Raw genomic sequence first — 27,044 nt, forward strand, 5'->3', positions numbered from 1 at the left:
GTTAGTACGAACATAAAGTGAAATATATTTGGATACAGCCTGTATATGTACTTGTCGCTTTCGTTTGTATTATTATTTCTTTTTCTCGTAATGTTTTCGCTGATGTGTCGATAATATCGGCCGTGTGTCGAAAGTATAGAGTCTCTTACACTAATATTCAAAGCACTTTTCCAGGTCACGCAAACGCCTCAGCGGCCGCAGGAAATGGCCGTTCGTCCGTTCCCGCTTTGCATGACGTAACCGTCGAATTTCTCGCATTCCAAGTAGTTCGCCATTTAGTTGTAACATTTGACTTAGACCGCAAGAAGACCTTGAATGAGTCAGACGAAACGCTGGCATCCGTTCAAAGCTGCTGGCGCAGACGTTGTAAGCTGGCGTGTCGATGATTATTCACGAGTTGACGCTTCAACGCACGGGAAGTATGTAGATGATTGAACTTTAGTACCCCACATTGCTGTTGTTCGAGACGCGCATATAGTTACATTCTCCCTGCCAACGAACTCAGAAGAATTGCACGAGCCGTCGAGCGTCGAGCCAGTTTAACTTCCGACGATCAATCATCTTCCGTCAAACGGAAAATATTGAAACTGCAACAACCGATCGTCGCGCGTGCTTCCAACGGGAGTTTGCAAACCGTTCGAAACTTCTCGACTATCTCCTCGACGATATCGATATTTCGATCCTGCTCGGCCATTTCTCCCCGCCTCGTAGCGTAGACGATTAACGCGCTGACTGCCACCCGGTGGTCACCGATGACCGGCGCTTCGACTTTACATGTTCGAACGCTTAGAATAACTGATTAAACTTTTAACAACGGTGGGTATCGCTAACGATCTTATAAAGTGACGAGTATATCAAAGAATAGTTTTTCATGCTTTTGAGAAACTGTTGAGAACGTTTCTAGACACGGGAAACAAATATGGTGGTCAGCCTGTTAATCTATTGGATCGTGACGTATGAAATGTTCTTGATCTATTTGTGATCTGTGTTCACCATTTGTATGAAAATATGTTCGTGAATGAATTACCAGCCTTTGGATTCCGTTTGTGTTCTCTTGATGTAGAAGAATAAATTTACGAACATAATTAAACAAGATACAAATGCAATTCAAAATAAAATAGAAAAATCGATGAATGTTGTCTGTCAATGTCACGGTCGGTTAACGCTGTCGTCGGCAAAAATTGTTGTTAAGAAAAATCATTGTTAAAATCGTGGACCAAACCTGATGTCGATGAACTTAGATATTAACTCTTAGATAACGGACAGTTTTCAAATTAATTATGATTTTAACCGTAAACAAACTTCTTTAAAGGTATCTGAGCCGTTTGAACATTTTCTCCAAATGTAAAAAGTTGTTTAAGAAAACTAAATTTAAGGGCGTGGAAGTGTTAGGTTCGATCTTTAAAATAACCCAATATAGTATTCTAATATTATGATCGTTAGTATATCTCTATTTCTAGACTTGTAAGCAATATGTGACCATCAGCAGACATTTCATACATCATGATCCAATGTCCCAAGTTAGCTGTTTGATAGACTAGGAGGGCTTGAACGCGAAGTATTTAAATTACAACGAGTAAAGCCGAGGACGTGTGCCCCTTCGGTAATCGGTGGCTAATCGAGTATCTTACGAGAGGATGTGTGGCTGAGGGTGTGTGGTGTGGATTAGGTGTCAGCGTGCAGAGATCGGGGCGCTACAGAGGCCGATGCAGCAACGCATGCAACGGTTGCAGCGGACCCAGCGACCCAGTGGAGGCCCGATCAGCAAGACGTCGTACTCCACCATCAAAGTACATCGGTGACCTTGCACGGCCGCGACGCCGACCTCCATGCCACCACACACTCTTCCCGCCACGACACAAGGTACATAGACCTTTCCAGGCTTCATCAGGTGTATTTTTCATATTGGTTCCCGCGCCAGTGGTGTCGTTGTTGACTTTAAGATTCACAGAACGAATATAATTTGGCTTGCGATGGAGTAACGAAAACGCCTTTATTCTCACAAGGAGAGTGCAAAGCCTTCTACAACTTTGCACATTTGTAGGTCTCACCATTTTGTCCACTAATATAGAACATTATGGGGACAGATACTCAATGGTGATTGAGATATTTGAGATTGAAGCTTTAGTATTTGTTAAACTATAATTGTAGCTTTTCACATAATATTCTAGCAGTGACATCGATACTAAACAGTTGACAAATAAAACGTATGAATTTCATATATTTCACTATTTATTAATAAATTGTATTACTACGTAACCCATCGTTGTGTTTATTAAACATGAAAAACGAAACGTTTAAGAAAAATCGACAGAGTAGGTACAGACTTTTTTCGGCGAAATTAAAAACTTTCAAATCATTCTGAAAAAATTATTTTTGCAATTGCAATCATTTTTGGTGAATACACATACCCTTCAAATTCTACGCATTTTCGAGAAAAAAATTCTTTACCGAAAATATAATGTGTATCCAGAAATGTTTCCCCAAAATTTCATGCACATGTTTAAAAAATCATAATTCCTGAACGGATTGGAGGATTTTAATGTTTCAAAATTCAAACTACGCGTACTTCAGTGGAAAATATGTAGAAATTCTAACAATATTGAAAAAGGTGTTCCTTGACGCCGTAAAGTAAAAATAAAAACCATAAAACTGGTCCAATTTTCAAACGGCCATAACTCCTACAATAGTTAATATATTTCAAAGAAACTTTTTTCTGAAGTAGAGCTCCTAGATACTTACAAAAAATTATTAGACACAATTTCCGTACAGAGTCAAACAAATTTATTAAAAATGAAAAACGAAGTTTTAAGGAAAATTGACAAGGGGATAGGTGGAGAAATTCGATCAAATTGAAAAACTTCAAATTGTTTTGAAAAAATTATTTTTGGTTGCAGGAATCAATTGCAATTATTTTTTGTCAAAAGCCATACACCCGAAATCCTACGCACTTTTGAGAAAAAAATTCGAAATAAAAAATTATTTAGGGATTCTAAGAACCCCTTCTAAGAACTCTTTAACTCCGTAAAATGAGAAAAACTCCATAAAAATGGTCCAATTTTTTCAAACGACTATAACTCCCACAATAGTAAGCGTATTTCATTGAAATTTATTTATTAACATAATGCCATATATTCGTGAACAAAATAAAAAAATTTACAACTGTGCATAGTTTTGATAAAATCGGTGTCCCGAAGATCGTGCTCTCTCCTTATCAGTCTTGCACTAGCAAATATTCAAGAATATTTAATATTTCTCAATCTTCTTCTTTCCATTTAATTAAATTCTAATTATAGTCAATATTTATACCATTAATTGAATCACAATATTTGTTACAATTTACTTTTTTAGAGTAAAATCAATTGGTTCACTTCTATAATAAAGTTATATAATTTTGTGTTAATATCTTTGTCGATGATACTAAAGACAATTCTAAATCTGTATTGAAACGGTTCAAACTGATCTTGAAAATTTACTTGCACGAGACTAGAAAACAAGGCATTTTTATATATGTATTAAGGTATTCCAGAAAATATTGCGAAACATTAATCCACTAAGGTCTTACGGTATAAACATTGGAGCAATTTTACAAATTTTTTATGCACATGGTGATTCAATAAAAATGATTTGAAAAGTAATTGGTGACAAAAGAATAACCATGAAGATATGTGGTTGTGTATAAAATCACAGTGTTATTTCTAATTATGATGTAAAATTATTAAAGACTCAAGATGAGTTTAAGCAAACGAAGGATATATTTTATTTATCAACCTAAAATGAGCTTTCTATAGACAATTCTAAAATAATAGAGAATAGAGTGATTAAAAGTACCCACTATTTTTTGGAGTACCCTACTACATTCACAAAACGCAGTACACTAATCAACTATCAGTGCTAACAGCAGTTTAAGGGTTAAATATTCTTGTCACGTGATGTAGTATTCCCAAAAGAACTAAAACGACAATATCATAATAATACATCTGAAAATAGTGTTGATTAACCCATTGACATCAACAGTCATCAGAAACGATCGGTACAATTAGGTTCATCCATCAGCAGTTCTCAGACGATCACGATATCATCATCAATTTCATAATTATTTTTTATTCATTATTGTGAAACGACAGCATGTATTATACATATATGTATAAGCATGTAACTAATGAATCATCCTGTGTGTTTAATCGCTCACCTTTATTGAAAATAAATTTATTATAATTTGTAACATATCGATGTATCAATATAATTTATTCTTTCATTCGGTTTCTTGAGTAAAAGTAAGAAAGAAAAATTAAAATGTCAATGGGTTAAAGAAACGACATCACTGGCGCGAGGTCGCTGAAGATATGCTCGATTTTTGGAAATTACTTCAAGTACCTTTCATTGCTGCTACACGAATGTGTTTATATTGTTTATGATTTTGAGGTTTAATACTGTTTCAATTAGGAAAGTTCATCTATTTAAATGAAATAATGAATACAATATAAAAGTAACCATTCAAATTGATTTCTATAAAGGTCTTTGAAATTAATGGTATTTAAAAATGTTCCAGAGAAACATTACAATTTTTCGGATCAGATAATAGAAATTTGTTTGTTTCCTTTACTGTTTGTCATGTAGCTTCAAGCAAAACAAAAATAATGTCGAGTACTAATTTCTAAGTATCAAATTATTGGGTTTATTAACAATGACGTTTATTTTCTATACGTTATATCCCAAAATTCTTTATTAAACAGGAAAAATAATTTGTTCATAAAAAGTAGTTTCTATTTAATTTACAAAAAGTAGTTTGTATTATAAATGCAACATCCAGAAATATCTAATAATATCGAAACCTTTATGGAATATACAGTGTACTTTTATTAACTATTCTATTCCCGATTAGACAAATCAATTATTGCTGAATATGCTTCATTTATTCATAACATATTACAAAATAAAGATTATAGAAAATGTCAATGTACTTTACTCGAGTCTTAACTATATGCTTTAACACATTGACTTCCTCGTCATCCACATATGGATGACATGAGTTTTCACTAAGGAGCTAAAAAAATTAATTTTCAAGATTAGATGTTATAAAAAATGAATTTAGACAGTACTCTCGGATTTTAACAACGCTATAAAAATAAATACTCTGATTAATAATGAATATGCTGGGTTCCAATTGTCTAAAAACAAAGTTTCGTTTTCGTAGACAATTTGAGGGGTTTGGTCTGGTAGTGAACGTATTAAAAGTTACACGATATTAAAATAAATATGAATACAAGTTAAAAAATGCTTTTTAAGAGACTGGTACTCATACTCAATAAGTCAACAATAACGTTTGAAAGATGTATTTCTAACAATACGATCTTAAAAGATATCAAATACGTACACGAAGCAAGAATCGTTGCAGCAATGAAGGGCTTGTAACCATTTTTCACGAACGGTCCAATCTACAGCGACTCATAAGCTCCAACGAACAAATGACTCTGACTATCGCCACTGTTGTACTTCATTCGCAACGTCACCTTCGATTGCATTCTATCGCATGCGAATACTCACGATCACAATTATTTAGTTATTACGTCCACGAGCGTTCACTCGAAACGTGTGGGTATATCAACAATTTCCGTCTTGGTTCTACAACTAGCGACAAACCAATCTCAGGATTGGGGTCTACCATCACCATCAAAGTAGTTCCCATAGGATTTGATGCAACGGTTGCAGCAATTCTGCCATTGTTGGAGTATTTTCCGAAAGTACTCTTGTTTCATTCCAACATGATCCTCGCATCTTCCTCTGTCGTCTCAGCTCCGGTCCTTCGAGGTTCGTCTCCGTTCTAGAAAAGATGAAACACATAGATGGCTAAAGTAGTAGAATAGGGAAGTTCATTTTCCCTAAAACGAAGATAAAGCTCCAGGAACAGAGTTTTGGCACGGTGGAAGAAATTCTGAAATAGATTAGGATCGCGCTGAACTGCATGAAGGAAGAGGTCATTCGGAAGGCGTTCCAGTAATGGAAGAATCATTGGGATCGTGACATTTAATCCCAAAAGGGCCATTTTGAGGAGAATCGTGGACATTAGAATGGTCCTTGGACGTAGACGATCAAAAATCTGTTAACAAATTTTTTGCTCGCGTTTCATTGAATTTTTCTAATTTATAAATATTGTATGGAATGGTTTGTAGTAATAGAAAACCTACATTTTTACACGTAAATCATTTATCAAAGTTGTTCAACTATTCACTTGCTGTCTTTCTTTTTTTGTATACATTGATATTTAGTCTATCTTGCAATATTACTATCATGGACAATCAATGGTTAATCACAATGGTTCATGTTTGAATAAAGTAAAAAAAAAATTTGTAGCATAATTAATCAAATATGGCAAAACGTCCAATTACTGTTATTATTTAACACTTTTAGTTTAAGATAAAAAATATTGTGATTTTAAATGTTTCTATTTTCATTTATAAATTCAATAATTTGAGAATGTTTTACTGTTACGTAGCCCTTAACTAAAAATCAAATTCATGTATTAACGAAGTTTGGCAATACTTTTGCATTATATGTTTCGTTAAAGCGATAAATTAATAACGATAATGCCTTTTTTAAAATTCAAAATTTCGATTTAGTGCTTCCACCATATTTATTGATACTATTACTTTTAGAGGTACTAAAAGAGTCACTATTTAGCAATATACAGGGTGTTCCGCCATCCCTGGGAAAAATTTGAATGGAAGATTCTAAAGGCTAAAATAAGACGAAAATCAAGAACACCAATTTTTTGATTGAGGCTTCCTTAACAACTTATTAACGTTTAGAGTTCCATACCGACCAGACATTTTTTCGGCGAAATTAAAAAATTTCAAATCATTCTGAGAAAATTATTTTCAGTTGTGTGGGTCAATTACAACCACTTTTGGTCAATAAACCTACCCCCGAAATCCTACTCAGTTTCGAGAAAAAAATTCGAGTAAGTTTTTTGAAAGTTTTGGGTGAAAAAAAAAGAATTTCGAATCGTCTCGGAAAAATTATTTTTAGTTGCAGGGGTCAATTACAAGCATTTTTGGTCAAAATACATACCCCTGAAATACTACGCAATTTCGAGAAAAAAATTCATTACTGAAAATATAATGTCTGACGATAACTATCTGTTAACTTGAAAATTGAAAAGTTTCATATCATTCTGGAAAAATTATTTTTAGTTGCGGGGATCAATTACAATCATTTTTGGTGAATAGAGACACCCTCGAAATCCTTCGCACTTTCGAGAAAAAAATTCAGGAAGTGCTGCAATTTTTCGGTGAAATTAAAAAATTCCAAATCTTTCTGGAAAAATTATTTTTAATTGCAGGGATAAATTACAATCACTATTGGTCAATAGGCATACTACCGAATTCCTACGCACTAGTGAGAAAAAAATTCGTGTAGGTGGACAAATTTTATTAATAATTTTGTTAATAACTTTTTAACGAAACCTCAATCATGAAATTGGTGTTCTTAATTTCCGTCTTATTTTGACCTCCAGAATCGCTCATTAAATTTTTTCCCAGGGGTGGCCGAACACCCTGAATAATAAAAATAACAAATGTGCAAAATGACTTTGATTTAGGCACAGTTACTTTAGAGCTCTTAGAGTATACTTTCCCCGTCCTTTTTTATGAATTGAAACCATTCGAGAAGCAAGAATAAAAAATTTAGAGGTCAGAAAATAAGGATCGCAGTAGTCGTTAAAATCTAAGATTCGTTCATCGTTTTTTATAAACCAAATTCGGAAAACTGTTGATACACCCTTGTTGCAAAGTTCGAGAAACGCGCGCGGTGCAAGTCGACGTAGAGATTAATGTAGTACGTATGAGATCGTTAAACGATGCGCAGAAAGAAACGTAATGACGGTGTTGTAACGATAAAGCCGTAGATAAGCGACATAGAGCAGAACATTGAACGTCGATCATTTGAGAATGGTACTTGCCACAGACTTTCATGCATGTGCACCACGCATCACTTAGTTCACCATAGTCGTCATTGTACATTTGGTTCTTTAGGTACATAATAGCGTTAATTTCGCCGCGATTTATTGTACGTTGATTCGCATGCTAAATATCATAACGAAACATTCGGTATTTGAGCGCGTTGTTCTCTGTTGTCAGTCGTAATCATTCTCTTTCATTGCAGACATCTGACTTCGTCGTACAAAAACTCATCTTTCCACTGTATCGCGTGATCCGGTAAAGAGATTTATGCATTTGGGCCCATTTTTAGGGAACATGTTTTTCTAATTTTTTGATGGATTCGCGGAAAAATAAAGTGATTCTTGGTACACGGTTTGTCTCAAAAGTTTGTTTTTTCTTCGAAACAGTCTTTTGTTTACAACAAGTTGACTGCCATGACAGTTTTCTATATTCAAAGATGATTACATTTGTTTAAATTACAGTGTGAAACATAGAAATATTCGATAATTCGATGGTGTACCTGTTATTTCACACGTATTAGGATGTTTCTATTGTAAATAGTATTGCACCACGTTACAAGTTCAAAGTACTTAAGTTTCGTTTATAAGTATGCTCACTCTGATTTATACAGCGTGTTTCAAACTGTAATCACTAAATTTTGTTAATATATTCTGTGGATCTAAATAACAAAAAATATGTTATTTAATCATAGATCCGTGAAAACTTTGTTAAACAGTTATGACAAAAACACGAAGTACGAAGAGCTCTATTAATAATCTGAAGTCTCCAACGGTAATTAAAACTTTATTTCAAAACGTTCATCATACTTGACAATACAAGATTAATAGCAGTCCAATATTGTATTCACTGTCCTAGGAATTTCATTTTTATTTTATTTCATTTGGTTGAATAATGGCAGATATATGTAGAGTAACTAAAACAATAATAAAAAATATCTGTTATCCGAATCTTAATCGCTCCAAATGATTTCAGTGCTTCTTGACAAATTATGAACAAACCTTTCATATATTTATTTGTATTTATAGTCTTTAGAGTTGGGATTCTTGAATTTTCGAAATTCCAAATTTTTATGAAAAGGTTAAAATGCTGGACCACCTACGACATTCGCCAGATTTGACTCTCTTTGACTATTTTTTATTTTCCAACTTGCACGAAAAGTAGTTCGACACCGTATTCAAGATTGAAAAAGCTTCGATTTTTGAAAAAAGAGCATCGAAGATGTTTCAAAGATTTCTGAAGACGTTATAGGATATTTAATTATTATTATAACATTATTAGAAAAACAATTGTTTTAATTTTTGGGTCAGACTGTGCACTTAAATACATTTGTAAATTTTGTGAGTACAATAAATGCGTATACTAACAATAAAGAAAACACGTTATTTAATATATAAAGGCAACAGAAACGCATTAAAATTGTAAATAGATTAGAGAAAGTTTCTCGGATGTTAATTCCATTACATAAAAGGAAACATTTGAAAATCATTGCAATTCTAATTCCAGTTAAACTCAAAGTTTTCGAAGTACTAGGAATCGTAAAATAAAAATAAATCTGAAAGTTATGATTAGTGTACGTACCGTATCAAACGAAACCTCGAATTTAGAATAATTTTCTAACAACTTTGAAGTAAAAAATCAGTAAACGATTCTCGCCATCAGCCTGGAAAATAGGAAAAAAAATCTGTTCGAGCTCGAAAGCGGATCAAATGTATAAGCCTCTTTACTTCGTAACGTAAAACGAGGATTCGAAACTTTCTATCCTACACGAATCAAATAATTTGTCTTCCAGATACTACAGGGTGTCCACGCTAAAGTGTGACAGTCGCGATATTTCAATAGCTATTGATCGTACGAAAAAATTGTTTATATGTAAATTGCAAGATAAAATAGGATCTCTATTTTGGCGTAAACGAAAATTTTGTTTATGTTATTAATTTAAAAGATATGATGGTGAAGTTTCGTTTTTTAAATGGAACTATATATTTTTTTCTGGATCATGCGATAGTGCTTTTCAAGACGAATTCATTAAGCTACAATGTATTCAGCCGATTTTTATTAGTTTTCAAGATATAACGCTTAGAAATTTACTGATTTTCAGCGGAGTTGAAACCGGTTGAAACCGATAGCAAGGGTCTAGCTGGGAACGGCAGGCCCGAAAAGTAAGAAACATGGAAAGTATTGTCCATCACGGTCCAAGTTTGCCGCATCGAGGATGGTGTCGTTAATAATTTGGATGGTTGATACTTTCCATATTTCTTACACTTCGGTCCTACCGTTCCCAGCTAGACCCTAGCTATTGGTTTCAACAGGCAGAGTCAAACAGCGCAACAATAGGACCGCTTTTATGACTTATAGTCCGGGCCACAATATAGCGAGGTCATAAACTCGAGTAGGTGTCAAAGTTTACACGTTTCAGCTCCTGAAACAAGGGAATTGACAGAAATACGAACAGCTAAGGGCCTTAGACCATAATCAGGGCCGTACGAAGAAATGTTTTATCTAGTGTGGCTATTTTTAGAAAGCCATTTTTAGATGTATTGTAACTGGTAGGGATCTTATTCAAGTTTTTAATATCTTAATTTACCTGCTTATAACATATGCATGTAGAAAATGAAAAAAGGTAATGCAGTTATGGACACAAAAAGACATTCAGAAAGACACCCTCAAGCAAGATGTGATATACGGCCCTAAGTACCGCAACAGCAGTCGGTCCCGACCCTCAAGAGTTTAGTTTACGACCTCGCTATATTGTGGTCCGGACTATACCACTCAAGTCGAGACGTCTCCGCTGAAAATCAGTTAATTTCTAAGTGTTATATCTTGAAAACTAATAAAAATCGGGTGAATAAATTGTACCTTAATGAATTCGTCTTGAAAAGTACTATCGCATGATTCAGAAAAAAATATATAGTTCCATTTAAAAAACGAAACTTCATCATCATATCTTTTAAATTAATAACATAAACAAAATTTTCGTTTACGCCAAAATAGAAATCCTATTTTATCCTGCAATTTACATATAAACAATTTTTTCGTATCATCAATAGCTATTGAAATATCGCAACTGTCACACTTTAGCGTGAACACCCTGTATAATACGCGCGAGGGGAGTTTTCCAACATTCTCTTGGCATTAAGCCGAGCTGTATCGCGTGGCTTCATTATCTACATTAAATATTCGACGGATGTTTGCTTAGAATTTCCGAACTAACGAAGCTCAGAGAAATTTGTGTTCATTTGGTTCGCGTAGCTCGCGAAACTTGTACGATCACCGAAGAAAGACGTATTCGTGCCACGTATCGCTACTTCTTGTCTGCCTTTTATTGAAATTGCTTCAGAAAAACGTACAGAACGCGAGTTATAAGCTCCGCGACTGGTAAATCGTGCGCAATTTATGGAACCGTAAATATTTCAGCAGACAAAGTTATTCTTCCGTGAAGAAATCTTCGAATCGACACTCACGTTTCATCGATCCAATTAACGAATACATAAAAGTTTTCATATGCATACCACGTTTCATATATTATCAATATCTCTATCAACGGAATTCCTGAAGCATACGTGGCCTGAAATATTCAGTCAACGAGACCTGAATCTAAAAATCTGAATTTCAAAACATCAATGCTGCTTAGGGGAAATTTGCCAAAATTTTACAGATAAATATAACAGGGTGTTCGACTACCCCTATGAAAAATTTTAATAAAATATTCTAGAGGCCAAAATAAGACGAAAATCAAGAATACCAATTTGTTGATGGAGGCTTCGTTAAAAAGTTATTAACAATTAAATTCAAAAATTTCAAATCGTCCTGGAAAAATTATTTTCGGTTGCAGGGGTCAATTACAATCATTTTTGGTGAATACACATACCTCCGAAATCCTATTCATTTTCGAGAAAAAAATTCGAGAAGATATGAAATTCTTCACCAAAATTAAAAAATTTCAAATCATACTAAAAAAATTATATTTAATTGCAGGGGTCAATTACAATCATTTTTGGTGAATAGACATTCCCCCGAAATCTTGCGCATTTTTGCTTACTCCAACAACAAATTGGTATTCTTGATTTTCGCCTTATTTTGGCCTCTAGAATCTCCCATTAAAATTTTTACCAGGGGTAGCCGAACACCCTGTATATTTTATCTTATAATACCATGTTTGATGTTAAATTGTAGGGAAATTAATATTGAATGTAGCTTGATTTTTTAAGCACCTTGCTACGTATTAAACCTTTACCAAAACCAAATTAATTCTTTATTTGATCTTTTGCAATTGTTTTCTTAAATCGTACCTCCTCTAAATGCAGTAAATTTGTAGATGAGAATAATAAAAAATACGGTTAATGAGAAGAATAAATATTTTTTCAATAAATAAACAGAATATGAATTCTTAATAAGAACCACGTATTAAAAAATTCAGATTAATTTGTAAACTAACGTCCATTTGCGTTTAATTAATCGCAGACAAAGGCCAGTATACGAATGAATCTAAAGTTTGTATTCTTTATTCGTGAATAAAACTTGCCCAACTCGTGCAGAATAAAATAGATCGTTTCATTTTTATAAGCTACACAAGTATGATAAGCAATCGTGTCAGTCGTATCAGAATGTTTAAAACGTTTCTAGCACTTAGATAAGTGTATACTTTTTATTACTCGATCATTGTGTCTATATTCAGCAATAATAAAGAAATCGAAGAGGTACGATTTAGACAACCGATACACATTAGACAATTTTCTCCTATGCATACAATGAACAATCGAAAAATACGAATCCCAAAATCCTAAACGTTTGTATTAGTAAAATTGACTAGATATTCGATTATTCGGTTAAGTGGAACCAATGTAAATTGACAAGAAGTATCCGCAAGTATCCTTTTCCCCTCGATTTTGATAAAACTTTGCAAATTGTAGGAGTAGGCAATTTAAATTTTTTAAAATTTTAATTAAAAAGCGATCCTCCAAAGTTTCATCCCCTAATACAACTTTAAGAACTACTTTTTGATGGTCTTTTATAGAAAATAGTCTATAGATTCAAAAAAGTGATGAACATTTTTGGAAGATATAGTGACCTACTTTTATTTTGAATTCCCAATTAGCTGCATCTTTATTTTTAACTGTTATTGTAATTTTAGAAATCTCCTTGACTTCCTTATTCATACTTTTTTACAAATGCGAATAATATGTTATTTGTTACAAAACAAAATTTATTTAAAAGACTTTTTTGTATATGCAATAACTTTCAAGATTAACAACAGAGAACTGAAATGTTTGAGAGCAGTTTTACCTCATTTTGAATTACTACAGTTGAAAAAGGACATGTATCTCTTATTTCTAATTGTTCCATAAATCTGCAGTTTCATCAAAACTGGGGGTCACTTTGTGAATGTTCATTGCGAGTTTAAGTCCATTGTCGAGTAATCAATTAATAGCTAGATATATGGATTGCCTAAAATTAAGTGCAGGTATCGTCCTTCCACGAGAAGAAGGCACAGTGTGTTTACATCCCCACTCTTGCTGTGCAGTCCACTGATTGGCTGTCACCGATCATCGTCACCGTTTTCGACCAATACCTGTGAATCTTTACTATTTAAAATCGTGTTCAATTTATTGTTAAGCAAATAGTTTTGTATACTCATACATATACATACATGGTATGGCGAATAACGAGTTATCGATTTCACTCTCTAATTACGCTGTTTCTACATTCCTAATCTCACTGTACCATAAATTATTTATGTGGGCATAATGGATATAATTATTGTATGCGTGTTCAATTAACAATAACAGTCACTAATAATTAATTACTAACCGCTTAATCGAATATTTGAGTTACTTGATAAAACTGGTTAAATCGATAGTACGAATCCCTACTTATAACCCTTATCATTCGATTCAATTTTCATTAATTCATAAATCGACATTCTAAAAATTTTATCCAAACCATCGCACGCGTTCATCGTTCGATTAACCCTAGAAAGACTAAGGCGAGAGCTCCTCGAGCCTAACAGTAAAAAAATCTTGAAAATATGCTATTTCACTCGAGTAAAATGTTATTTATTGTTGTTTACATTTTTAAGAATCAGTTTTGATTTAGTAAGAATATTATTAAAAAAAAAAGTGATAAAATAGAGTCTATAGTTGTAAATGGCTTCTGTTTATTTATTTATAATAGTTCATTGAAATATTTCTCACAAGTAAACACGATGCTTCTTTTTATCTGAGTTAGTCAATAAATTAATTAAAAACTAAATCGATGTAATGGGAAAGAAGCTAAAATAAATCTGATTAAAGGTAAGTAACCAACTAGAAGAAGAAGGCAAAGCAATTTAATGCTAACTTCAAAAAGCTAGTCTGTAAGAAGTAATCAAGTAGTTTAACCGTTTGTGATAATTAGATTAAAAATAATTAATTACAATGAAGTTTGTGTTATATACAGTATTATCTTTGCTGAATTTATTCTATACAGGGTGCGGCAGAATTCGTGGTACAACCGAAAAGGAAACAAAAAATTTAGTACAAAATTTTTTCGTTCAGAACTTCGTATAAAAAAATAGAATAGAATTTGCTTCCAATCTCATTTTGTTATTGATTGTTTCTGTCTGCAATGGTGTTTACAACAGTCTAACCCAGACATTACACCACTTAACTTTTATTTGTGGGATCAAATTAAGGAGAGAGTGTACAAAGAAGAAATTGAAAACCTTCCTCAATTAAAACAAAAAGTTATACAAAAATTTGCAAAAATTAAAACATGAAAACGCGTTTGTAAGTCGTTGAAATTCTTTAGTTCGTCGTGCAGAACTTTATATTTAAAAACGGGAAGACATTTCCAACGGTATTTGTAAGCCAATAAAGAAAAAAATATAACGTGGATAAATCTGTTCTATTATTTGAACCATATCGTGATCAATGTTTGTAAATATCAACATCAACAGAAACAATCATGACAAGCAAGTTTTAATCTACAACTTTATATATCAAATTTTCTGTTTACTTTTCAATGAAAAATCACCCCCTTTTCGATTGTCCAGTACAACGAATTCCATCACATTCTGTATAATTACAAATTATTCGTAAAGTAAAGTATTTACTACAAAAATGGTATATTCTTTTCGTTAATATTGCTTCTTTTCTATTCTCTTTAAATACCTGTTTTTGATGGTCGTTTTCCAAAAAGTAGTTACGGACAACGTAGGTGAACTCGAAGAGCCTCCACCATTGTCTCTAACTCTTTGTGGCACAAAAGTTCGAATAACTTCGAGATGTTTTAAATAAATGTTACAAATAGAGTAAAAAAATAATTCTGAAAAAAAGACAGTGGTTAGCAAGAATAATGAGCTTGAATGAATCTTGCGTAAATTGTTACCCTCCTTGTCGCAAGAAGTTAATAGGAAAGCTTGTGGCTCAGTCTTTCTAGGGTTAAAGCCACTTCTTCGTTTCTGAGAACACGATGTGACCCCGTCTCCTTTAATTGTTAACGATACGAAGTAATGTGGAACTAATATCGGAGGGTCGGTGAAACGATTACATGGCAAAACGCGTGTGGATATGTCAGGTTGTAACGACCCTGGGACCGGCGAAGCCGCAGAGGCTGGCTTCCGGTCACGCGTCGTCCACGGAGGCGTCAGAGGCGCGCGAGGCCGTCGAGATCCAGGAGATGGAGATCGAACAGGAAATGAGAGCGTTGCTGTCGTCGTCCAGCCCCGTAAAATCGCATCCCAGCAACCTGGCTGGTACACCGCCGCACAGACTCTGTCTGGAGACTAGCTTCACGTCCTTGCAGAGTCCGTCGGAGTTCCCTCAGGCTGGCCGGGAGCTCAGCGTCGACTCCAGAGGGATACCGTGGGAGTACGTCAGCCTGGCCAGCGAATTGCTCAACACACCTAGGACCGACGAATGCAAATTGTAAGAATAGCACTACTTGTACGTCTGGACGACGAACCGTGCGCGGTCCCAAACGGTGGCCTGGCGCCGAAGATACCTAGGATTAGTTTTCTCAATAAGGTGTTAGGTACACGAAGGGAGTTCGACGAGTTGCAATCTTTCGGATTACTCGTATCAGAGATGGAGATTTGGATGTTCTATAAAATTGACGCTGGTAAAGTGTCATTGGGTTGTTAAAGAAAATTAAAGACACGATGTATTAAACGACCCATACACGGTCGAGTTTCGCGGAAGGTTTAACTACGGATTTGTTCGACTATCTTTTCCACAGTCTGTCGAATCCACGGTCGAACGTCCGTCGATCCTCCGCGTGTGTGGGCTGTTTTAAGATGTTATATCATACTTCGTTCTTCTATTGAAATCACTCGCCAAAAATCGACGAATCGTTCGAATCAGTTGGAAGAACCTCATGTCACGCTCTCGTTCACAATCGCTTACTTCACGACTCGCAGTTCTCACCGCTTTAACAGTATCGCGCACGTTGATGATCATTTGCACTTTGTAAGGCCATCGAATACGAGAAATCCTTAACATTTCTGTCTAAGAGGATTGCAGTTTGAGAGGAACGCTTTGCTTCGTTCTGTGAACAATGTCGTTGCGTTCGCGTTGCTATTTGCGATATCGTAGTCTGTTGCTCTTCGGCTGCAGTTTTCCCTGCCGGATGCAACAACCACATTTCACGCGTGTTTTCGTACCAAGGTCGAATCGACGGACCGACTGGGACGATGCCTCGCGGACGGCGCCGCTCGCGACGCCGGAAACGCTGTCGGAGGCGTCGAGCAGCCCACCATCGCCGGTACCACCACCGAGACCGATGAGGCGAACCCCAAAGATTTCGGGAAACTTGTCAACGGCGGCGGACGACTTGAAGAACAACCTTCACTTCGCTATGCTCTCGGCGAAGAACTACTTCCTGAGGGAGGGGAACAACGGCAGTAACACGAGCAGTGGCAATAGCGAGGCGAGCTACGAGAGTGCCAAGAGCTTAACCGCTGGTCTTCCGCCGCCAGTACCGAGAAGACGAGACTCGGTTATCGTCAGAAGGTATTCGATCCCACTTGTATAGTCCGGGCCACGATTTAGCGAGGTCGTAAACGAAACTGTTGAGAATCAGCACCGACTGCTACTGCGGCACTTAGGGCCATATATGACATCTTGCTTAAGGATGCCTTTCTGAATGTCCTTCTGTATCCGTAACTGTACTACCTTTTTTCATTTTCTACATGCATAAATTATGAGCGGATAAATTAAGATATTAAACACTTGAGTAACCTTTACCTCTAACGGAACCTCTAAAAATGGCTTTCTAAAAATAACGACACTGGATAAAACATTTCTTTGTACGGCCTTGATCATGGTCTAAGGTCCTTATCTGTTCGTATTTCTATCAATTCGCTTCTCACGGTAGCTGAAACATCTTTACTTAGACGCCTACTTGATTTTACGAGCTCGCTATATCATGGCCCGGACTATACGAAGTCTCAAAAGTATCCAACCTCTGCTTGTATACAGGGTGTTCGGCCACCCCTGGGACAAATTCTAATGTGTGATTCTAGAGGCCAAAATAAGACGAAAATCAAGAATAACAATTTCTTGACTGAGGCTTCGTTAAAAAGTTATTAAAGAATTAAATTAAAAAATTTCAAATCATTCTGAAAAAATTATTTTCGGTTGCAGAGGTCGATTACAATCATTTTTGGTCATTACACATACCCCTGAAATCCTACACACTTTCGAGAAAGAAATTCCTAACTGAGAATCTAATGTGAGGCCAAAAATGTACCCTCAAAATTTCATGCGAATCTTTAAAATGTCAAAACTCCTGAAAGAATTGGACGATTGTAATGTTTCAAACGGCAAACAACGCGTATTTAGAGGAAGAATATATAGAAATCGTAAAAATATTCGAAAAGTTGATCCTTAACCCCGAAAAATGTGAAAAACCCCGTAAAAAAGGTCCAATTTTCAAACGAGGATAACTCCTGTAATAGTGAATATACTTAAATGAAACTTTTTTCTGAAGTGGAGCTCATGGATACCTACAAAAAAGTATTAAACAACTTTTCTGTAGAAAAAATAAAAAACAAATTTTTAAGAAAAATCGACAGGGGGTAGCTGCTGAAATTTTTTGGCAAATCAAAAAATTTTAAATCATTCTAAAAAAATTATTTTCGGTTTCGAGAGTCAATTACAAGCATTTTTGGTGAATTCACATACCCAAGAAATCCTACACATTTTCCAGAAATAAATTCGAGAAGGTGTAAAATTTTTCGATGAAATTAATCAATTTCAAATCGTTCTGGAAAAAATATTTTCAGTTGCAGGGGTCAATTACAAGCATTTTTGGTCAATAAACATACCCCTAAAATCCTGAGCAGTTTCGAGGAAAAAATTCGAGTAAAAAATGCTGAAAGTGTTGGATGAACAAAAAAATTTCGAATCGTCTTCGAAAAATTATTTTTAGTTGCGGGGTTCAATTACAATTATTTTTGATAAATAGATGTACCCCCAAAATCCTACGAATTTGTGAGAAAAAAATTCGTGTAGGTGGACAAATTTTATTAATAATTTTGTGAATAACTTTTTAACGAAGCCTCAATCAACAAATTGGTATTCTTGATTTTCGTCTTATTTTGGCCCGTAGAATCATTAAAATTTTTCCCAGCGGCGGCCGAACACCCTGTATAATATACAACCTCTGATATTCTTATTATATTGCCTTATAACTTTTGATTGACTATTTTCAATCATTCTTATTTTATCCTATTTACGCAAATTTTGACGAAACTTTGCATACAAATAGAATAATTAAAAATATTGTACACATATTTTTATTTAGCGACGGAAATTCATGTTTGGAAGGTAAAACTACCTTTCAAAGTTAGGGCTTGAAAACCTATTTAGTAAAATAACTCGAAAATGACTACAGTCTTTGACTTTGCAGAGTTTGAGAAATAAGTTTACAAAGCACTGCGCTATATTCGCTTGTATCCGGTATTTAATTGCTTCTTGGATGGTACCAGTCCAACGCCATTATTGCGGTATACATATAATCTCTACCTAAGAATAATCACCTCATTATAAGGGCGAGCCCATGCAGCACTAGTGGCCTATTATTACAAGCATTTAAGCAGTAAACTGACATTTTTCTGTATTTTGTCAGATTAACGAGTCTTTACTTAGACAAAAGATTTAAGGAAACTAGGGCACTGCAATTTACGAAACAATATTCTTTTTACTGCGCATCTTGTGAAAGTACAGAGACATTACTTGCCTTCGGTGTGTTTGTTTTATTATCCTATTTGAACGTGCTGGATACAATGAAACAATTCTAATCAAAAAAACATTTCCGTATCGTTAAGTTTCTTGTCCTCTACTTCTATTTCATTACACAAATGTTTGTTTTGATATTTTAAGATGTCGAAACATAACTTGTAACGTGAAGACTTCAATTTGCAAGGGATTATTTCGTTACTTTTCATACATTATTTTCTTCTCCTGTTAATAATATAATATATAAGAATAATTTCTTTTCTTAACTTTAGTCGTTTTCGAATTATTCGATCAAATAGATTTCCACGCCCCAACTTTGAAAGTTTCACCACAAAAACTTAAATTACCACCGCTTAAAAGAAGTATGTGCCTAATATTTTTAAGTAACACATGGCTATACTAATTAATGTGTTATTTTGTCGAGGTTCTTACTTTATAAATTTCAAGTTCACTAATGCTTTAAGAAATACCACTGACCGACAAACGTCGTAAAAAGATACTGCTTCTCAAATCTGGCACAGGGTCAGAAAGGTTGCCAACTATTGATTTGGAGTTATGAGCTGAATCGAGGAAGTTGCCTTGAAAGACCTGGTTGGTTCTGCACTACTTTATTTAGGATGTAAAATAACAAACACAAATTTCCTGGAATATTGCAGAGAACAGAGAGTATGTACGGCTGCCTGCTGCAGAGACGATTTGTCAGAGAATTCTTCGTCGCACACATCTTCCCATTCCTCTGGAGCATCTCACGTGTCGAACCAGGTCCAACCGGCCTACGCCGAGGAGGAACACGAGACGAACGGTTCCAGTTTAGACTTTTACGAGGCAAAGGTGCAACATTATTCATCAAATATTACACATTCTACCAATTTTGCAATATTCCCTAAACGTATTACCAAATTATACAGTTTTGACACATTGACTGCAACATCAGTTTTCAATGTTTCTATTATTTATTCAATTTACATATTCTGTAGTTTAACAGTACACTGCTTTTTCTTTTAAAATATTCCTAACGATATTACTTACAATTTCACAAGTCTTGGGGTTCTTCCATTGTAAACAATTTCACAAGTATGAGTCTCTAGCTTTAACTGCTTAAACCAGTGTTTTCCAAAATGGTAATCGTCTCACAGTTCAAGAGGGACGCAAAAGAATGTTCTTTATACTGATACACTGATCACCAAAGATTTACAATTGTTGGACTATATTTTTTTCGTATCATTTTACATCTAGGGTGTTCGTCACCTCTAGAAAAAAAGGACCCCGCACACATCTTATGGAAAATGGCCCCCGGTTAAATTAGCTGAACTTTTGATATGATATAGCTCATGATGTCTTGATGAAAAGTTCCAATGGGCCCAAGCTCGTAAATTGAACAGTTTCCGAGATACGGGGGATCAAAAGTCAATAATAGTGCGCCTTATTCTAGACTACCACGTTTGAACATATTTGAGTGTAAGAAGCACTGTTGTACACTGTCCATTTATTTGACCCCTTAAAACTCAGTAGTTGTACTGTGGGCCCTTAAATATTACCCCTTGACCCCCTGACTCTCTGACTCCCATTTAGGAGTCAAAATAAAAAACCGCCAAAAAGGTAAAAAATGGTTCTCTTTTTCATTGTACAAACATGAAGCACCGTCGACATTAGCATTACCCAGTGTGCACCACGAGGAGGTTGCTCGATCGGGCCGTTTTTATAGTTGTCTCTATTCGACCATAAGTATCTCAACATTCATACTGTCTTGATGGTTTCTATTAGCGGTATCTCTGGTCGTATTTAGAAGATTGCTATCCGAATATTTGTCATGCCTTTGATGACGAGCAAATCCTAAAAACCTTAAAACACTTGCAATATGTGCGCATGTGCCCAATGTTTTGGTACCGGATTGACAGATGCAGTAGTAACCATTTATTACTATTCCGAAATCGTGAATAAACTTTTAGTCTTCTAAGGCTGTTATCTACCAACGAAGTGTCAATTTGCACTAATAGAGGGCATCAAGATAATATGAATGTTGAGATTATTATGGACAAATAGAGAGAACTATAAAAACGGACCTTTTCAGGGTCACATGGTGTGCAGAATTCAATTGAGCAACCTCCTCGTGGTGTAGACTGGTTAATACTAATGTACAATGAAAAAAAGAACCATTTTTTACCCTTTTGGCGTTTTTTTATTTTGACTCCTGAAGGGGAGTCAGAGGGTTAGGCAGCCAATGGGGTAATATTTAAGGGCCTACAGGGTCACAACAGTGCTTACACTCAAATATGCTCAAACGTGGTAGTCTAGAATAAGGCGCACTATTATTGTCTTTGATCCCCCGTAGCTCGGAAACTGTTCAATTTACGAGCTTGGGCCCATTGGAACTTTTCATCAAGAACTACATCATATCAAAAGTTCAGCTAATTTAACCGGGGGCTATTTTCCATAATATCTGTGTGGGGCCCTTTTAATAGGGGATTCTAGAGGCCAAAATAAGACGAAAATCGAGAATACCAATTTGTTGATCGAGGCTTCGTTAAAAAATTATTAACGTTTAAAGTCCCGTCTGTAGAACCACTATCTCGCGCACGCAGCTGTTCGCAGATTGCCGTTCTACAGACGGAACTTTAAACATTAATATCTTTTTAACGAAGCCTCAATTAACAAATTGGTATTCTTAACTTTTGTCTTATTTTGGCCTCTAGAATCTCCCATTAAAATTTTCCTCAGAACATCCTTTATCTACAGTACAGAAATTTTCTTTTCTTTGTTTAAGGGAATGTATAGAAACTTCTAGAAATTTTGAAAACCACTTAAACATTTTATTGCCCTGAAAATGATATAAGATCTAGAAGCAAATATTAATAAACTGTTTAAGAAACTGTAATGTCGCGTAATGTAAAAATTGATTACCGTTTCAGGGTTCATCTGGACAACGGGACAGCAGTAACGACGTGTTCCTCAGCGTACGAAGTTCCCCGGAATGTAAAGGCCTTATGGCACCAGCGACAGATTTAGGAGCAGAATGGAAGAAAAAATTCGACGCGACGGGGATGAGCGGCGATGCTTCGTTGCCCCTTTTGCGTGGACTCTCGCCGACACCCACGCACGGGCAACACAGTTCGCCCTTCTTCAGCGCGAAACGAAAAAAATATGTATATCCAATCACGCTGGTTGGTCGAGGCGAAAGTAGCGTTTAATTGGGAGAAGTTAGACCGACCGGGGACCATGAAAGAAGGGAGACAGGATAGATGTAAAATAACTGTTAGATATCTGTGCCAATATCACATTTTCGTGTGATTGTTCATCAGAATCGTTTTCGCAAATTCTGGAGTGGATGTACTTTCGAGATATTCTAAAATTAAGGGGCCACGTATTGTAGCCTCTTTTTATATGATCTTTCGCTGAAGTCTATGCACACTCGATAAATCCATAATTTAAGGTTAGACGAACGTTAAGCATAAAAGGTAAAAGGATCGTGTGAAATTCCTCCTCGCATCAGGTGTAGATAGTTAAACTCGAATAATGTTCTAGTTTTATCATAGATCTCTTTTCTGTCTTTGTACGGTAATTTCTTCGACGGAACAAAGTATTTTCTGATTCAAACAAATTTTCAGCCAACCGAAAGATAATAATAAAGTCTGTAGAGACTCGAACGCGTGTAAACTAAGAACATAACGGTGAATAGGAAATTAGCAAGAAAAAGGTAACTTACCATACGGACGATAGTTAATGCAAATTAAGATGCCTTGCTATTTGAAAATGCTACAATTTTTTTATTAGACCTCTCGTCTGTAATTATCGAATGTTGTAGCGCGATGAAAACGTATGAACATTGCACGGAAGTTGCACTGGCCTACTCTGCATAGATATCATTTAATACAAAAATTTTGAATGATACATTTTGTACAGTTTTTTAACAGAATCAGCAAGAATACAAAATAAACACTAGCCTTATTGCAATCTACCCTTTGTAATTATCCGAGTATAATTTTGCCATGTTATTTGACATTAATTTTTTACTTAATAATTACAATTGTTTTTTATCCCTAAAGATAATTAGCATTACTTCTTTTACTAATTCTGTAATAAATGCAAAAATGGGACTGAAAACGTAAATTATACATAAAGTGTAAAATATGTAGTCATTGAAGGAAGACAATTGCATAATAAAAAACGAACGACAAAGCATGATTTTTATTGACGGTCTCTTAACTAGTTGGAACTTTAGAATCACTGTATTTATGTAAAAAGTAGAAAGAATATACCTGATCCATTTAACTCTAGTAAATATAATATGCATTTAGGAAATATAATAATGGACTTATTGTAAGTGATATTTGTAGAATATAATTAGACAAAAGTGATACATAGCAGAAAAGTTCATTTAATGTAATAAAGAACAATAATTTTTAAGGAATAAAAAAGATGAATTCAATTTGAAGTTAATTTTTTTACTTCTTTGACCCTATTGATGATGATGATTTTTGTACAAAATACTTTACAAAAATCGTATTAACAGTAATACTTTGCCATTAAATAATTCGATATACATCATTATTGTTTCAGTAATACAGAATAAATGTTATAAAAGGTGCAATTGATCAACGGTTCTCAACCTATGGTATGCAGAATATTCCCAGGTGGTACATGAACTAAACGGAATTATGTCAACAAAATTATATATTTAATATGCACGCAATAAATGTTAGTAGAGTAAATAAATTTAAAAGTATCAGTTTCTATGACAGAAATTTTCGATTCCATCGACGTTAAATTAATGATTACGTAACTATTGTCTTTTTCACTGTATCGTGATGTTGCACAATTGTAAGCTGAACCTTATAAAACTTTCTCGTTAAATTTTATAATTTGATTTTTATTATAACTTTCATTTTTAATAAATGAACTTAACTAAATCTTAATTTTTATTATTGATCCTTTTTTTCCTATAAACCAACATTTTAGGACTACTTTCTCTTATTAGACTTACCATAAGGTTTACAGCAGAATGGAAAAGAGATTTGGAATGAAGGTGAAGAGGAAAGAACAAAGGGAAACTTTTTTAGTAAGACATGTTTCTATGTAAATGTGTTCAAATAAACACTGTCTACAAAATATATATTGCTTAGGTGGTACACAGGGAGAAATAATTGAGAACTACTGTATTAAATTATCAATAGACATTGAATATCACAGAAATTTGAAAATGTCTTTATTGCATTGCTGATGCCCATGGCGGTGTCATAGGCTGCGGATTTTGTAAGTACGACATTACAACTGCAGATATGGACAACATAAAACTACTAAGAATTTGCTTAGTATCATCGCTTACTTTAGAATTAGCAAAACTAATACAAGAACAATATAGTGCAACCCATGCGCACCACTTTAATCTCATCATCAATCCACACATGCTGAAAATCATTCCTAATATGTTCATATAGTCTGGTGTTGAATAGTCGCCTGGTTGAGCCTGGCTGCTCGATGCGCTGGGTTTGTAACGAAGTTCTCGTTCTGGACGTCTGGGATCTGCTGAACTATTCATTTTATAAAATTGAAATTTATCATCAAACGGTGGCGACTACTGCTTTTGAAGCCTTTGTGAGAGAATCACCCTGAATATCTAACATAATACATTTTTATTACTGTAAAAAGTATTACATGATAATAATGTAATGTGTGACAATATACTTACATATATAAAAAGCACAAATTTCTTTAACAACAACTATTATAATTTTATAATAAAAACTGAACAGGTAATTATTTACTTTTTCGAAAACACTGTCAATACCTAACCTCACACGGAATTTCGACTGTGAATGTTTTAATAATTTCAAGAATGATACTACTTATACATAGAAATCCATTAATTCGTTATATTTGAAAAAATACGATAAGCCACGTATGTATACATATATCCACTTGTCCTTTTAACAACCAATTTCTAAAATTCCATTGATGAGGCATATGATAGACCAATGCAAGTTTACTCTGCCGAACTGAAGTATCGACTTCTGGCAAATTTACAGTGCACTTTCCATTTACGGACGGTGACTTCGGAAACTACATATATTTAATTAAACCACCGAAGTCGGTAATACATATGGACACATATGGAATACATGGATTGTAAATATGCTTTATTAGGGTGCTCAGGGCCTTACTTTGCCCCTATTACACCAATGCACAGACGAGGTATACAACTTGTATATTACACCTGCTACTGTATTGTCAAAAGTTATTTACACATTGTACGGTCGTAAAGCTCTAAACTGAAGATGTTTGAATTGCCTAAATTAGATAATAATTATTTAATACATCGGGGTTTAATACTCAAGGCATACAGAAATATAGACACTTAGAGTAATTGACACTATGAAAGTATAATAACAATAAATCATTGGGAAATTAAACCATATAGGGTAAAGACAGTTATTGTCACCTTAAATTGTTTTACTTAAAATACCGAATAATCTTTACAAATTTATAGCAAAATCGTATTCTGTTACTGTTACCCACGTGTAGTCTGTGAGCACCTAACCTAATTTGTAATACGTATATTAGTTATACAATGTTTATGGTATGACAGTATAAAATACGTTATCATTTACAGACAAATGCAATAGAAAAGTATTGTCGAATACCATTAATACATTAATTTAATGTAAACATTAAATTAAAATTAAGAGAACAGTAATTGGGTCTTTTATCTTGACAGTATTTGGTTAATTGACTGTAAATAGGGTGTCAATAATAGCAGTGAAAACACTCTCCTTAAATTATTGAATTTATAAATAAAAATACAAATTTTGAAAATCGTGACATTTTTTTCTTAAATGTAAGATACTAAATAATTATAAACAAGACGAAACATTTATATTTTTGATAAACAAATAAAAGAAAAAAATTGAATATTACCAGAGTTGATTATTTAGGTGATAGCACAGACCAGGTATAGAATAGATGATGTATGCAATGCTTTTTTTTGTCATATGGATTGAAGATTCACGAGTCCCCTTAACCATTTTCATGTCACTTTCAACATTACCGGTTCACATTGGAATTCAAATTTAACACTCTTACTGTTTAGAACTAAGACTAAACATTGTATCGATTTAGAAATTTGTTTATTCTTTTTAACTTTCGTTATATTCTAATTGAACAGCGAACAGAAAAGTTCATACAAGATTATTATTCTCTTCACCACATTAAATTTTATTCAAATCATATACTAGAATAATCACTTATATATTTATAAAATCTCTTATTCTTTCTCAATAAAGATCTACCTCTAAATGGTAATTATTTAATTTGATACTAATAATTATTTGTCAAAATAATGATAACAATTATTGATAATTCAAGAATAATAAGAATCAACGTTTTTCATATCTTTTTTATGGTTTTATTCTGTCATTCAGTATTTTCTCGTTAGATGTCAGTCTAGTTCCTATCATTCTAGCAATCTGTAAATTATGTTTATTGTCAGAATAGATAAGAAAAGACAAGGTTTGGTGTTCCATCTGATGTTTACTATGATAGGAATACAAATTTTTGCCGCCCAATTACATTAATTAGTAAAGAATTCTAAATCATTAGCACTTTTTGATACCCCTAGTAAATGATGTCCCGTATAACTTTCTAGCTTGTCGTTACCTTCGTAAATGTATACTTATTCCTATTTTTTAATTTCTGTACCCTTTTATTCATTTGCTCTTAACAATGAATAAAATTTAATTATTCGCAAAATGTTTGCATTACTTATTTTTATATGATAAACTTTTAATAACATACATTTAATTCTTACTTTTGACAGTTCATATAAGTTGTTAAAAGTGAATATGTTTAATCAGAATAGCATTTCGTTATAAAA

General features: G+C 34.2%; 2 protein-coding genes across 2 annotated transcripts in view; one reads left to right on the forward strand and one right to left on the reverse strand.

The window, feature by feature from the left end:
- Positions 1-23,494, forward strand: part of LOC122403301 (diacylglycerol lipase-alpha) — a 239,797-nt gene extending 216,303 nt beyond the window's left edge. The window contains exons 16-19 of the mRNA XM_043406755.1: positions 15,516-15,865; positions 16,604-16,948; positions 19,834-20,008; positions 22,087-23,494. Of these exons, the coding sequence (XP_043262690.1) occupies positions 15,516-15,865; positions 16,604-16,948; positions 19,834-20,008; positions 22,087-22,365 (1,149 nt within the window). The 3' untranslated portion in view covers positions 22,366-23,494. The remainder of the gene's footprint in view (positions 1-15,515; positions 15,866-16,603; positions 16,949-19,833; positions 20,009-22,086) is intronic.
- Positions 23,495-24,349: 855 nt separating this feature from the next.
- Positions 24,350-25,314, reverse strand: LOC122403303 (PAT complex subunit Asterix). Its single transcript, XM_043406762.1, has 2 exons — positions 24,864-25,314; positions 24,350-24,791 (listed from the first exon to the last, which is right to left on the reverse strand). The coding sequence occupies exon 2, from the start codon at positions 24,711-24,713 to the stop codon at positions 24,381-24,383; it is 333 nt and encodes a 110-aa protein (XP_043262697.1). The 5' UTR covers positions 24,714-24,791; positions 24,864-25,314; the 3' UTR covers positions 24,350-24,380.
- Between the last annotated feature and the right edge of the window lie 1,730 nt (positions 25,315-27,044).

Source organism: Colletes gigas, unplaced genomic scaffold, assembly GCF_013123115.1.
Source record: "Colletes gigas isolate AHSC1104 unplaced genomic scaffold, ASM1312311v1 Colletes_gigas_Sc00048, whole genome shotgun sequence".
Classification (NCBI taxonomy): domain Eukaryota; kingdom Metazoa; phylum Arthropoda; class Insecta; order Hymenoptera; family Colletidae; genus Colletes; species Colletes gigas.

Bases quoted from the DNA above. Each gene is read 5' to 3' on its own strand.
- LOC122403303 (XM_043406762.1), bottom strand. From the start codon at position 24,713: ATGAATAGTTCAGCAGATCCCAGACGTCCAGAACGAGAACTTCGTTAC.